The sequence below is a fragment of the Drosophila teissieri genome, chromosome X (assembly GCF_016746235.2).
Source record: "Drosophila teissieri strain GT53w chromosome X, Prin_Dtei_1.1, whole genome shotgun sequence".
Taxonomy (NCBI): domain Eukaryota; kingdom Metazoa; phylum Arthropoda; class Insecta; order Diptera; family Drosophilidae; genus Drosophila; species Drosophila teissieri.
This window is the reverse complement of record NC_053034.1, coordinates 7407298-7422880: the sequence shown is the minus strand read 5'-3', so window position 1 is coordinate 7422880 and position 15583 is coordinate 7407298. Positions and strand designations below refer to the sequence as shown.

The 15583-nt window shown below is 45.6% G+C and overlaps 1 protein-coding gene across 1 annotated transcript in view; it reads right to left on the bottom strand.

Annotated features, from left to right (window-relative positions):
* LOC122624130 overlaps positions 1-13311 on the bottom strand; it is a 44824-nt gene extending 31513 nt beyond the window's left edge. The window contains 5 exon segments of the mRNA XM_043803573.1: positions 10044-10147; positions 10215-11140; positions 11575-12102; positions 12549-12654; positions 13241-13311. Of these exon segments, the coding sequence (XP_043659508.1) occupies positions 10044-10147; positions 10215-11140; positions 11575-12102; positions 12549-12654; positions 13241-13311 (1735 nt within the window).
* Positions 13312-15583: the final 2272 nt, after the last annotated feature.

Genomic DNA, 15583 nt, shown 5'->3' with positions numbered 1-15583 from the left:
GGCGAATTTTAAGCAGAAGCGCGCCACAAATTTGACTAATTGAAAGACGACAAAATGGTGCCCCATTTTACGCGGGGTCGTCCAGCTAAAGATGATGATTCCAGCGAGTGGAAGGGCAGCACTCTTCACTCTTCATATTTTATTGCTGCGCCGTAAGTTGACTTGACGCGACTTTACTTGACTTGCTGCTTGGCTTGCTTCCAATTTCCTCATTTTCCCCTTTTCCCCATTTTCCCCATTTCCCCACCTCTCCACTTTCCCCACTTTCCCCACTCTCGCCATTTCTCCATTTTCCCCACTTTCTCCATTTGCCTGTTATGACAGCTGCCGCATTGAAAACTTTGCATCTGCACTTTGCAGCTGCCCGGGGGCGGTGCTGCTGTCGGAGGGGGCGTGGCAGGAAGCGGGTGTATAATATAAATTCATGACTTTGATAAATTACCAACTAATGACCCAAAAGAATGGCAAACTTCTGGTTTTTAGTGCAGAAATCAAGCGTTAACTTTTTACTTCTTCGCAGCATGGCCAAAAATAGGGACCAATTCCGAATTCGCCGGGAATTTGGATTTTATTGCATGACCAGCTCCTCGAAGAAGGTCCAAAATAATAGTTGCTTAATGGCTCGTGACAGGCGCGCTTACCAAAACGTACAACAGATTACAAAATAATAGGTTCAGAGCTTTTGAAAATGAAATTCCAGCTTTATACCTGCATATTTCTGTTTCCTTCTTCAGTTTGAATAAATAAATATAAATAAATATTCAAATAAATAATGGTTCTTGGAATGAAAGCAATGTAACTGATTTAATATATTTGATTAATATAAAGCTACGCTTAGCTTTCTTAAATAGCTGACATTAACTTTTTTTTGGGTTCTGAAAATGTTTTGTTTTATAATCTTCGCCCCAAAGAAAAGAAACAAGTGGGCGTGACAGTTGTCTGCTGGCAAAGCCAACAGACTGAGGAGCAGAAATTGACTGCAAATGCAATTTGTTGGAAAAACGGGGGAAAATCCAGATGGAAAGTGGCTGTGGGGGGCGCTTAATTGAGCGTAAATAATATTGGACTAGGGATAGTAGCACATGAGCAGCCACGGATGCAGCACAGAAGGCAGTCAACTTCAGAGCACTTTCAATGAAATTGCGCAGACTGCTAGGAAAATAGCGGGAAAATGGCGGGAAAACGGCGGGGTTTCCACTGAGTGGAAATCTGCCAGTTGCAGTGCAATGCCCCTGTCTGCAAAAGGAAGCCTCTCGATGCAAATGTACTAATCAATTTGGCCAACTTTCGCTCGCCAGATTGAAGTCAAATTTTTGAAGTCAAGTTTTTGAAGAAAAGTTTCGAAGTTTTGGCTCTGCGATGCTCGAAAATTGGATTTATATATATATCTTAAAGTTAAATTTTAGAGAATTTAGTTTATATTCTACTACTTTCTGCATAAGAACAGCAGATACATAGAACTAAAGCCTTTTGAAGGCTTTATTGGAGGAAGACAGCAATGTGGCCCTGAGTCTTGGCCAACTGTGGCCACCGTTTTGGCCAATTATCACCGCAGAGCGCGGTTTGCATGTCAGCCGGCTGTTTGTCGCATTTTGCTGATTAGTAGTGCAGTGCAATTAAATTGAAGCATATCATTTGCGGACATACACCATACCCATTTCCCCCCTTTTGTGCAGCCGCATTGTCACACGGTTGTTCAGTGCGGAGTGGGGAAGGGGGGAAAGTCATCATTTCGGGGTCACGTGGGGTCAACGAGGGGTCACGACGGTCGTACGTGCGTATTTATGGGTCAACTGGGACCAAAAGGACCAAAAGGACACCACACGCGATGTGCAAGGACTCGCACCCTCGAAGGCACAAAGGAGGGAGGTGGAAATGATATAAAAAGCATATGAAAAGTGCAGCATTAGCGTGACTTTTTTACGACGCATGCTGCTGCGAAATCTGTCAAACAGATCACAGACAACAGCTTATGAAATCGATAATATTAAATAATATTAAATATGCGCACTGGGCTGAAAGGCATGCATATGCATACAATCATCGTGTGCGAGCATTTATTACTCAGTTTTCAGTTGCATCACTTCACTATTTATGTCTTCACTATTTATGTCGCAAAAATATATTAAAAATATTAAAATTTATACCTATTATGGTTAATGAAATGTTATCATTTAATAAGCTTTTAATCATCGGGCATATATTTCTTAAAAACACAAATCGATTTAAACATTTTTCACACACTTTGTAGGATCTAGTGCTTTATTTGCAGGTTTTAATAGGCGGCGTTATTTAAAATCTCGACGTGGCAAAAAGCCACAAAAATAGGAATGAAAATAGGAGACGAAGTATGCAACATAAATTCCAAAGTCGGCACGTAAAATGCTTCTTTTTTTCTTGCGGCATCGCCAGGCGCGCATAATGCGGCTTTTAATGGAATTAACGTGCGCAAAAATGTTTCGCTGCCGCCGACTAAATGCTCAGCCACCAGTTCCGCCCACTTTTCAGCCATTTTCCTCACCGCCCACTTTCCTCTTGCCACCCAGTTCTTCTTGCCACCCAGCTCTTCTTGCCACCCAGTTCTACTTGCCACCCAGCTCTTCTTGCCACCCAGTTTTACTTGCCGTCGGTGGCACATGTGCCATGGGGCGAAAAGAAAGTAGACGACACCAAATGGATTTGGGGCTCAGTGCGCACAGTGCGCACCATGTACGAATGAGTTGTGATTAATTTTTGGGTCCGACAGGATTTGGGGATTCGTGCTTTGGATTGGGAGGCCTGCTTTCGAGCTGCGCCGCTTTTGATTTATAAACATGAGCCGCACTTTTCGCACTTTTCGCACTTGTTGCACACAGGCTTTCCCTGCCGAAAGAAAATCGAGGAGCAGGAAAACTGGCAAGTTGCGTGCCTGGCGATGATAATCGTTAATGGAACAAGTCACACATGTCAACTGCTTCCAAAAGTGGCATTGGTTAATCGAACTTTTCGATGGATTTATGGCTGGTGGGTTGGGCTGCTAGTAAATAATGCCATGTGGCAGTAAATAATGTCTGTTAACAAACTGGATTCATCGCTTACAAGCTGCCTATTAGTTTATTAAAAAGTTACAACCATAAAAGTAAGAGTAAAACTAATAGAACACGTACTAATTTGCACTTGAATGCAGCAAAATTATTTGTGACATTTTTGCAGCTGCAACAACTTTGCTTTGCACTGAGAGACGAGTTATAAACTATGATTATGGAGAAAAACTGTTGAAACTTTGCAATTAAATGTGCATAAAACTACATGGCATTTAAATGAAAGTTTCTAGCACCGGACATGTGAGCAATTTATGTGCCACTCTCTTTTTGACCAAGTATACATAATTGGAAACACACAGGAATCACAGGAATAGAAAAGTTATATATAAAGAATTTGCTTTTATTAATAAGAAGGATTTGCAGAGATGGTAAATTTCATGGGTTGTCCATTTCCACTCAAAAATTCCATATCCTTGTGGCACTTTTGGCTGGAAGCAACTTGCAGATTCCACTCCACTTCGATTCCCGGTCACGAATTAGCCGGAGCTCCCGAATCCCCCAGAGACTCGATTTTGGGTGAAAGTGTGGAGCACGAGATGTGTGCGAATCAATCCGCAGACCCTTGGCCCACAAAAAGCCACTGAAACTCCGATGGCTTCTGGGCGATTTACATAAAAACTTTTGCTCGCCAAAGGAGAATACATATTAAAAAGTCGAAAGTGCGGGGAAGGGCATACGTACACATAGTCGTAGTCGTATGTAGATTTTCGGCGGAGGGCTTAAGTAACCCAAAGTGCAACAAAAGTTAATTCAGTTTTGAAATGGTTGTGAGCGTGCTAGTTCCGCCCACAAAAAAAATATATATAAAAAAATATAAAAAGGAAAAGGATGTGGGATGGATGTGTGTGCGTGTGAAAATCTTATATTTTTTGGCGTGGCAGCCGGGGAAAACTTTATCGAAAGTTATTCCTGCCAAGGAATTTGTCTGCTCCTTGGCTCCGCTTTGTATCATCATTTTTTTTTGGATTTTCCGTTTTATTCTTTTTGCAAGTAATATTCATGAGACCTGCGTGCGGCTGTCAGCGGCAGGACTCACCTCGTCCTGAGCTCCTGGCTGAGCTGCTGGCCATTAGATGCCCAGCAATCGCGTCCTGAATCCTGTATACTGAATCCCGAATCCTCCTCGCTCAATCACTGTCAGCTGGATGGATCCGAATGCGACAACCTGGCTCTGGTTAAATCACTTGGAATTTTATTGAGTAAACTGCTTTGCAATTATTTTCATCTGATGCCAACTCATCCCCCGTCCCAATTAGCGAAAAAGCGACAACAAGCTATGTATCTATGTAGACCGAATTTGCTGACAGTCTGCTGCTGGCTACGTGGAACCTCATCGATTTGACTTTGTGCGGCTGGCTTAATTTTCGTTCCTGTTTTCTCTTTCTTTTTTTTTTTCTTTTTGGGTCAGCGACTTAGTTTGGGAAATTGTAGGGGGCCAAATGACAGTGAAAGTTACAAAGAAAAGTTGTTCATTTTCATTTTGTGTTTGAGTGGGGAAAGGTAATCATTGGGATTCTTTCAGTCAAAACAAACTGCAAAGTTTGCCAGCATTTCCAGCAGCTAGTTAGTTGGGTTTCTGTTTATCTTTTCTTCAATGAAATGCTTTAAAGCCATATTCCCTCATATTCAATTTTTAATCAAACAAAATAAAGGATGTTAATTGTTAGGAAATGGAAATAGGGGTACTAATAACCTTTAAATCGTTTTACAATTCGGCATTCCCAGGGTAATTGGATAACCCTGAAAACGTTTGATCGCATCGAATCGGGGATGCTAAGTAAGTGTAATGAAATGGAATTAGGAATCGACCTTAAATAGCCGTCGCATTTAAACAATGTGTACTGGCTGGCTGGCTTATCGTGCCAAGCTGGGAATTAATTAAATTCTTACCGTCTGAGAGCGACTACGGGGAAATGAAAGCAATAACTTCAAACTTCAGCGCTGGCCAGGGAGAAAGACAGAGACGGGGCTATTTGGGTGAGAAAGAGAGGGCGCTAGAGCGTGCGAAAGGAAGGGAGGGACATTGTGAGCATTGCTGGTTAATGGGTCAGGTGATTTTCTATTGTCCTCGCCGCTGTCCGCTTTCCCGCCGGACTGCATGTTTAATCCAAATTACTAAAATACACACAGACACGGCACACATCGTCCTTTGTGTGTCCTGTCCATATCCATGTGTGTGTGTGGGTGTGTGTGGGTGTGGCTTTAGTTGCGATGGTGGCGGAATAACACCCCCATCTTGTCCAGCCTTGTTTGCTGTATTTTAATGAATCTATGAGTCGACCATTCTGTGTGCGGTGTTAATTGAGCCAAAGTCAAACATTCTGTCTGGCCAACAGCTAAGCCATCGCCACGAACACCACCCACAACCTATCGCCTATCGCCCAACTTGCACCCACCTATCGCCCCACTTTCACCCGCCTTTCACCCACCTTTTGCCCACCTTTCACCCACATCGCCTCAGTTCAATTAGTGCCACGCAGCATTGAGGCCTTCGCCGCACTTTTTTCTCGCCATGCGTGCTGCGGGTTTTGTGTGTTAATTTGATTTTATGAAAATAGCCGCAAGAAAAGGCCAAGGAAATGGGCGATTTCGTAGGTGCAAGGGTTAGCAGCAGGTGTACTTTTAATTATCAGCAGGAGCCATTAATCGTAATGGTTGCTTCACTTTCGAATATATTAACTCAAGGTGGTGCCACTTGAATTTCATGCTAAGTTCTTTGAAAAGTTTCAGCTTGCGATTCAATTATAATTAAGTTTGCACTTGAGTTTTTATTTATTTCGTTTATAAACAAATTACAGTGAATGTATAAGCTATGAACCCCCAATAAATAGTCTTCATTATATTACGAGTATGTAGGTATTTGCCAATATACAAGTGTAGTAGTTGGTTGGGGCGAAATATGAAAATATAGTATTTATTGCCAGTTTTGTGTTTGTGACCCACTTCGATGGATTAATAACTTATCCTGACAGCCGGCTGCTGATTGAGCGACTTCGTGGACAGTTCCTAACCCTAGCCCTTAATAGCTGCCAGAGCTTTCCCCCAGTTTTCCCCGAGTTTTCCCGCAGTTTTCCCAGTGCTAAGCGCGGAGCATGAAGCTTTTATAAGGCGATGGCTATATTGATTTCCTGCGGCATTAGGCTGACTTATGGCTTGTGGTGTCCAGGGGGTTGTAATGCGTACAACGGTGCGTATGATTGACGAAAGGCTCCAGCAGCAGTCGGCTACGCAATTTGGATACTCCTCACTTACACACACACAGACAGAGGCACACACACACACAGAGGCACACACATAGGCAGAGACAAGGAGAAAGTGACGAAGAAAGCGAGGAGGAAATAACAAGGAACAGACGGCGAAGGAACAACAATTGACAACCATCTTGTTGGGCAAATAAACGCGAGCCATTACCACGCAACTAAAATGCTGTCTCAATATTATTATTATTATTATTGTTATTATTATCATTTCAATGGCCTCCGCCCGCTTTTCTTGTCGCCTTATAGGTTCCTTGTTATTTTCCTTATTTTTGTCTTACTTTCCTTCTTTTTTTCTTTTTTGTTTTTCCTTGGTTTTTTTTGTTTTTTTGCCACTTTTTATGAGACACTCGTGTTTGGCTGTCAAATATTTCAACAGCCCGAAAGTGACAGCTGTTAATGGCATTATACATTTGTGGATTTGCTGTACTGCTGGCCACGCCCACTTTTCGGCGCCTACATTCAGGTGGCGAGTCCATCATCGACGGTGGCAGGTCGATGGTATTTTATTTGGCTGCCAAGTATTTTATGTTTCTTTATCCCAATAGCAATTTGCATTTTATGGCTGATTTGAAAACTTTCTTTCTTTCGAGTTTACAGTTTACAGGCGGCAGCTGCTAATTCCTTCGATTACGAACTGTTTTATGAGCGGGCGCAGCAGTTGGGCCATTAGGTCAGCCCATCAATCAGCCCGTCAATCAGCCGCCCATCAATCAAAGGGATCGCAAATAGCCGCCCCATGTTTGTTTGTTTGTTTCATTGTTTGTTCGCCTGTTTGTTTCTCTTCTGGGGAATCCCAACACTTTTCGCAAACATACGAGTAAGTATGCACATCTTGTGCTTCTCGCGAAACTTTAATCAATCTTGTGCGGTGGGTCAATCAATTAGGTGCAAAGCTCTTTTCAATTTGTGCCATTATAGATGCGTGCATATAAAAATGTAATTGATCAAAATAGTCGCTGCTCGACCTTGACAGTGCGTCACATTCCTATAAGAACTGATCGAAAAATAATTAGCAGACACTGTGGCACAAACACAATTAGTTTAATGCATAAATTCAAATGCGATTACTGGATGAGCTGTGGAGTTGTGTAACCGAGTTTGGTAATCAAATTGTCCCCTTTTCAGCCCATAAATTATCATTAATTTCGGGGCACAACAACAACCTGAACCCTGACACCGAGTTTCGACCTTTGGCGTTTGCTTTTGTTTTTGTTTTCGTGTTCATCGAAAAAGGCAATTATAAAAAGTAACGTAATCAATGGACAGTTGCGATACTAATTGGAGTACAGTTTGCGTTTGGCAATTGCCGATAATCCTTTTGGGATGAGTGATTAGTTTCGAATTCAGTTCAATGGCGCAGACACAATATGGCAATATAAGTTTGAATTTGAATTTGAGTTTGAAGTGCATTTCGATGATTTAAGGGGCAGACACGAAATGAAATTACTGCCTGATTGGCAATAGCAAAGCGAGCACTAATTGCTTTAATTAAATCAAGTGCTTGAGCATTTTTCTCCTGCAGAGCTCACACTCAATATTAATTAGTGTGTGGCAACAAAGGAGCGCAGCATCCTCCTCCACTTGCCGCAAATCCTTGCCAGGACTGGACTCCAAGTGCGCTTAATTGAAGAACAGACGGTTGTCTCTCGATCTTCCTTCTTGTAAGTTAAAAGAAAAGTAATTGTGTTGCTACAAATATGGCCACATTAATGGGCTAGATAAGTGCATTGACATCTTCACCTACATTTCATTACGTGAAATGGGAATATTCCCGAACACAGTTTGATTTCACTTCTTTTGGAATATCAAAACATCGTGGAGATTGCTACAAAATCGTAGATATAAATGGTACTTCAAACTCGCTGGCCGTCTGCTTGCAACAAGTTGAATCAATAAATTTAAATTTGCATTCCATTGCGAGCAAAGTTTGGCCGTGGCCGTCGCGACGAAGAACTTGTTGCACTGCCAGCTGGAAAATGCGCCGAGGGGCGTGGTCGCGCCAGGGGGGCGGATGGTGGCGTTATAATAGGAAATTGCCAATGTTGTTGCTGCATCAGTGGCAAACTCGATTCGCAGTTCATTCATAACAGCGAGAAAGAGAGATTGCGAGTGAGAGTGAGAGAGTGGAGAGGTGAAGTCGGCGCTCATTCATTTCCTCACTGTCACACAGATACGCACACATACCAACATACATATTAGCAAACACAAACACACACACACACACACAACCGCACGCACGCAGACAGTGCACTTTCATTCATTAAAAGGCATTAAGAGGCGGCAAGGACGAGGGGAGGCGTGGTCGTGCTGCCTTGTATGGCTGCCAAAAAGGCCAGTCTCTCGTTGCCATTCAATTGGATGAAGCTCGGAAAATGCTGGGAAAATCCAGCAGCTCCATCGCGCTTAAGCTTACTTAAGACAGCAAACCTATATTTTACAGACACTGAACATAATGATAAATGCTGCAGAATGCAAAAGATTGTCAAACTTGAATCAATTTGCTAGGATATGTAACCATTTGCATATTTAAATTACAAAAACGTATTAGTTATGTTAGTCAGCAATTGATATTTTTGATATTTGCAGTAAAAGGTAAACTATTGTTTATTTGGCTGCGTGAACTTGACACCAGCAGCCGTTTAGCCCCATTCACGTGCAACAAGTAAGAGTTGGCCAGCATAGACATGCCACAGATACTTTGGCAGCCCGCCACTTGGCAGAGTTATGCGTTTCTTAACCTAAATATAATATATATTTATATATATGTATATGTTATTATATACAGACCGCTGCGGCTGCGATTGCTGCTGCTGCTGGCGCTGCTGCTCGACGGCTGGCGACGGCCACTGCGCAGCGAGGGTGCGGGTGTTGGTGCGGTGGCGGTGGCAAGAACGCTGCTGCCGCTGCCTCCGCCGCCGCCTCCGCCGCTGCCGCCACCGACGACATCGACATCGACGTACTCGGCCACGTCGCTGCTGTTGTGTTGTTGTTTACTTGGAGGATCCTGCGATGTTGCAGCTGCAGCCGCCGTCGATGACGACGACAATGAAAAGTGTTCACGCACCGCACACACTCACACACACACACACACACTTACGCACAGCAAAAAAAAGAAAGTTTACAAGGCAGGATATGAAAAATATACACAAAGCAATACACGTACGCACACACACACACGCAGGCAGCCAAGACGCACACACACACACACACGCAGCCACTTATGCGCAATGGCGAGCTGAACGATAGTTTGGTAAAAATCGTAGCATACTTTTTGCCGCGCTACTGAGTTCTTCTTTCACAACTTTGCGCCTCGCTCTCTACGTTTGCCTTTTAATTTAAATTTTTTGTTTATTTTATTTATTTATTTTTTTGTTGTATTGTATGACTTGATTCGCCGGCTGCGTTTTTTTTCTTTCGACTGGCTGCTGCGGTGCTTGTGGCACGTCTGTTACTTCAACACCAACTGAATGGCATGTGTCGTGTGAAAAGGACGCGAGTCCTGTGCCGAGTGGACAGCTCCTTGTCAGCGAACAGCTGTCCTGGCGCCAAACAGCTGACGCCAGCTTTTCGCCCAAGTAAACATGGCAAAATGCCCAAAGCTTTGCACTTCTCAAGCTTTCGAAAGGACAACTTAAGCTGGGCAAAAGCTCTCAGTGCGGTTGGCAGGACCAATTTGGGCGGGAATATTTTGAAAACTCACCTGTCTGGGTGCTGGAGTCGAAGAAGGTGCTGGTTGTCTCCACGGTCATGGTGCCGATGGTGCCGTCGATTATCTGCGCCGACGAGTCGCGTCTGCCACGATAACTGTGAGTATATATCATAATATATAGTTATATATAGTATAATTAGTAAGTTGCAAATAATAACTCACCGACAGACGTCGTCGCTCTGGGAGCTCTGGCGGCGGAAGTTCCTGCAGCGGATCATCTCCTCGGTGGTCGACTGCCGCCGGAATCCGCGGGCGATGAGGATCTCCTCGGTGGTGGACTGCCGCCGGATGGCCGGCCGCTGGTTCTGCTCGACGGTGGTCTGCGTCTGTGGCCGGGAGCAGGGACTGGGGTCCCGCGAGGAGCAGCAGCTGTTCGAGTCCGGCGACCTCGGCGATCTGGCCGCCGAGCTGCTCTGCCGGCGCAGTGTGTGCCGCCTGGGACTGCCATCCCGCTCGTGGGATCGATCCGGCGATAGATGAGTCCGCGAATCCCGACGACCGCCACGCGAGGCGCTGTCCGGTGAGAGGGAATCGCGACGCGAGGTGCGCCGCTCGCAGTCGTCCGGCGGATCGGGACTGAGGGCGGGCTGGGAGCCACGCCTACTGCCGCCCGGCAGGCAGCCCTCGTCGAAGGCGGTCGCCTGGCGCTGCAGCCGCTGGAGGCGTGGCGCCCGCTCCGGACTGACGCCCGCCTTCGAGTCCCGCCGATTGACGCGGCCGCACTGCGTCTGCGAGTCGCGGCGTCCCTTCGGCGCCGTGGGACTGGTGGCCGGCGGCGTCACGGAGCTGGTGATGATCGTTGGCGGCGGCAGGGCTTGGCACGCGGAGTCCACCTGCTGGTGGGCCAGGTGGTGAGTGCTCGAGTGCGTCGAGATCAGGGGCATGGAGTGGTCCGAGCAGGAGCCGGCGGAACTGGTGGACGGGCGCTGCTCCTGCCGGAAATTGGGGAACTCCGGCGCGGCCAGTGAGTCGCGCTTCTTGGCCACCTGGTACTTGCCGGGTGGCGGGGGCGTGGTCACCCGCCCGGCCACATTGCTGTCGCGCCGACTGCTGGACAGGTAGCTCTCACCGGATCCGCGCCGGGAGGCCTGGTGGTTGTGGTGGTTCAGTGGTTCGGTGGTTCGGTGGTTCAGTGATTGGTGGTGGCCAGGATGTGCGATGGTTCGGTGTGGAATGGTGGGAGAGAGAGAGAGAGAGAGAACAGCGTCACGGGTTAGGGGTCAAGGTTGTGGTCAAGGTGGAGAGCCAGAAGGTGCTGGTAGTTGCTGAGTAGTTGCTCCTGGCAAATGCACTCGCTTGGAACTTCTTTAAACAATAAAGTCAGCAAGTAAAGTTGCTGAAAGTTACATTAATTTGTTATTAACAAATATTTAGGAGCTCAGTGGAGTGGAGTGTTCTGCCGTTCGAGTGCACTTGCCAGTAGTTCTCAGTTGGTGGTGACTGATAGACTAAGGCAGCCGACTTGTTATCCTTATAGACTAAGGATAACCTTATAGAGTGTATATATCTGGCCGATACTCACGCTTTTAGAGCACTCGACGACGACGGGCACGGAGACGCTGGGCTGCTCCTCAACTGCACCGCTTTCGCGGCGATTCCAGTGCCGCACGAACTCGGCGGTATTGGAATCGCGTCGCGACCTCATGCTCCGTATGCCCGAGTCCGCGGATGACTCCCGTCGCTTGCGTGGCGCCATGTAGGTGGTGCAACCACCACCACCTGAACCCCCGGCACCCGTGCTGGCATCGGTGGTGGTGGAGGTGCGCCAGGGCAGACTGCGTGCCAGGTCCGCCAGCGTTTCGCGGCGATTCAGCTGCGCCTTGGAGCGGGACGCCTGCTGCAGCTGCTGCTGCTGCTGCTGCGAGTGGTGCTGCTGCTGCTGCTGCTTGGTGCCGCCGCTCCACTCGCGCAGGATGTCCGTCAGCTGGGCCAGCGAGCTGCGCCGCCGGCGCTGCAATCCCGGCGGCGGCGAGGTGCTCGGCGGCGTGGTGATCTGGGCCGCCGAGTCCCGCCGTCCGCCCAACCGCTGCCGTATGGTGGACTCCTCCAGCTGCAAGCGGAACAACGCATTACTCTCAGGATCTTATTCACACTTGCACTTACAAATTAGCTAGGTATCTATGAGGGGAGCACAGCGCTTGAGTTAAAAATGTAAGAGTATAATGCTTATTCTCTTGTTAAATACAAATGTAACTATCAAATTTAAAACTGCAGTTAATTTATTTCAAATTTCAAGTGCCCAGATTATTATTAATAAATTTGTATATATTTTTATATTTATATTTTTATATTATATTATATTTTTTATTAGAAAGCAGCTCTAGGATTGCTTGCAACCAATTAGGATTTGATTAAGTAAGCTCATGCTCTTTTTAAGGCCACAACTATTCAAAATTGTTCTTTCACATGAATTGTTTGTTCACTTTAGGGAAATATTTTGCTCACTTCAGGGAAATATTTGAAACATATATTGCTGCAAGAATGAGTGGCACCCACCTGTTCCCGCACAAGATCGTCCCAGCCGTTGCCGCCCTGCCACACCAAGCCCACTTGGTGCGACATGATGGGCAGGTTGCACACGAAGCAAATGGCTGTCATAGTCCTGAAAGTACACAAAGCGACGATTAGTAAATTGTTTAAACAAATACGACTCACAATTACTTAGTGTTAGGCAAAATGCATGCTGAGTAAAAACAGGAAGCGAGGAAAAGTGGGAAAATTGAAGATGGGACAGTGTCATGCGGTGAAGAATGGCTGAATGGCAGGTGTTATTTTTGGATCGGCTGCTTGGCTGGCAGGCAAAGCTTTTCTCAAGAAAGAAGGAAAGCTTCGTCCTTAGGACATGCGAAAGCCTCAAAGGCTCAAAGTTAGCTGAAAAAGTTAGGAAAAGTTGGACAAGTTGAGAAGGTTGGAAAAGTTGGAGAAAGCTGTTAGCTGTGTGAGTGCGGCATGCGGTGAAAGTGTTGCAGGATGTGAAAGCTCCCAGGTGAGAGTCCTGGCTTTGCTTTCCGTTTTAGTTTGGCGTGCATAGTGAAAAGCGTAGAGAAGAGGAAAGCTTTTGGTTTTCTTGCTTATTTATTTGATGGAAAAGTGAAAGCGCTTCCGCTGATTTTTGAGGTCAGGTGGCGTTTCGGGTGTTTTAGAGTTTAGGAGTTTAAGAGTTTGAGTTGCTTGTGTGGATTGCTAACTTTTTGCGTATGACCACGCAGGTGCTGCTGCACGGCTGATCCATGGACCGGTAATGCCGCAGTTTTGACATGGCGCATGTTCTGGTTTCTGTGGCAGCGCCCGCCGATCCTCGAACGTGAGCGTTATCCTTCGGCTCCTGCCGCTCCTGCGGCCCTTCACTCCTTATCCTCCCTCCTTGCGGTCTTTGTTAATGACTCGAGCTTTTACGACTGATTGCGCGCTTTTTTTCGGGCTTTTCGGCTAGCCGAAAGTGCGGTGATTTCTTTTTTTTTTTGGGGTCTGTATTTTTGTATTCGTGGGTTTCTTTTTCTGTAGGGGCTTTGGGGGGTTTTTACTTTTTTTTTTTTGGAGAGGGGGTGGTACTGATGGGTATGCTACACACACAGAGACACAGAGATACACTGGAAAAAAATCGAAGAAAATAGTATTTGGTGGTTTAAAACGCATTGGATGGGGCTCAATTGTCGAATGGCTGGCAAATCTCAATTTACGATAGGGCTTGGGATTTACTAAGTGGGCCAAACTACAGGTGAACAGTAAGGGGTCATTTACTATAGTAACGGTTGGTAAAATATATATTTATATATATTTATTGTTTATACGTATGAGAAATCATATTAAATAATTCTGCAAATTAATCGAAATCATTATAAAACTAATCATTAAATCATTAATCATTATATTATTGAAACATAATAAAATAAATATAATGTATTTAAATATTTCCATTTCTCTCGTCACTTTGAAGTTGCCTTCTAAGTTCCCCTTTTTATTGATTCATTGATTCGTACTTATTCGTACTTATTTGTTGTAAAATTTGCGCTGCAGTATGGCGTATAATTGGTTAAATCCCTCATACGCACCGTTGCCCAAGGAAATCGAGAGGCAACGGAGCAAATACTCTGTTTTTTTTTTGATTTCTTTTCGCAGAAGCTTAAGTAAGCTCCAGTCACAATGCTCAATTTCCCAGAAGATGGCCACAATTCAATTTGGCTCTTATTACTTGGAATACAAATGGAAAGTACTATTTGCTGTTAGTAATGCACAAATCATTAAATTGAGAAGCTATACACTGAATCCAGAATTTATGGAATTCTTGAATGAAGTTGTGGGAACATGCTTTAAATGCAAGTATAGTTGCAGGTGTTTACTGTACTTGACTTTCACGAAATGATGTGGTTTCTGGCCAGCAGATTGCTGCACTTCAGCCAGATGCCAGATGGCAGATGGCAAATGGAAATAGTCTGCCCAGAATTCCAGATGAACTAATGCACGAAGCTGGCTTCGCCGAGGCAATCAAAATGGAGTATCAACTTATTTGGCCGCAAGTTTATGGCCATAAACTTAATAACTGCCAGGCGGCAGGACCTCCCATCCCGTTTGCTGTTGCTCTATGTGTGCAAGGACATAGACAACGCACCGGAAGTTGTCCAATAAGTGGCAGGTTCATAAAAGTCCGAGTTCGAGACGCAGCTCAAGTTCTCCCGCCGGTCATTGAAACACTTGGCCAAAGTAGTTCCAAGTACCTAAGTTTCCCACACTCAGCTCTCTCTGTACGTGTGTGTGTGTGTGTGTGGGGGGGGGGGCTAGAAATTGTGAAATGCTGAGAGGGAAAAGTCATTTTGAGGCCAATGAGGACACACATTTCGATTGAACCTGTGCAATTTGAGTGACACGACGATGTTTCCGTTTTCCCGGAATTTTCCAGCACCGACTACTTGCAATTAAGCGCCTTAAACTGAAATGCTTTGCTCTACTTAAGTTGGAATTTCAATCTCCCTAAATTTGTAATGTTACTTGACAGGCTTTTCCAATCAACTTAAACAGCAAATTACATTTTCACGTGCTTGCTGACCTTTAAATAAGTTAATTCCGCTTATATTTTTATCAATCCTCACAAGTGTTTAGTACTTTTCGCTGCTGTTTTAGTAGTGCAGTTTGTTGTCGGAATTTTTGGCTTTAGCATTTTTGGAACTTGAGAAAAGTTTGGTCCGGCGCCTAATCAATTTCAAGTGCACAACAGCAGCCGGCCATCGCTGTCCTCCGGGAGTCCAATGGATGATCCGAGGGATCTGCAGGCGGATGGAGGATGCAGGATGGTGGATGGTGGACGCAGGATGGAGAAGCAGGACGAAGGCAGGACGAAGGAGTGAGGCTCAAGTGGGCGACCGGTTGATTGACAGCTGTCAATTTGCGTTGCCTGTGAAGTGTGTGCCACGAACAATTTTCAACTCAATTTTCCCACTTTTCCACACTTTTCCCGCACCTTTCCCGCACTTTTCCCTGTGTGTGTCCTTCGGTCCGGCTTGCGGCTAAGCCGGAGCAGTTGTACCTGGACACGG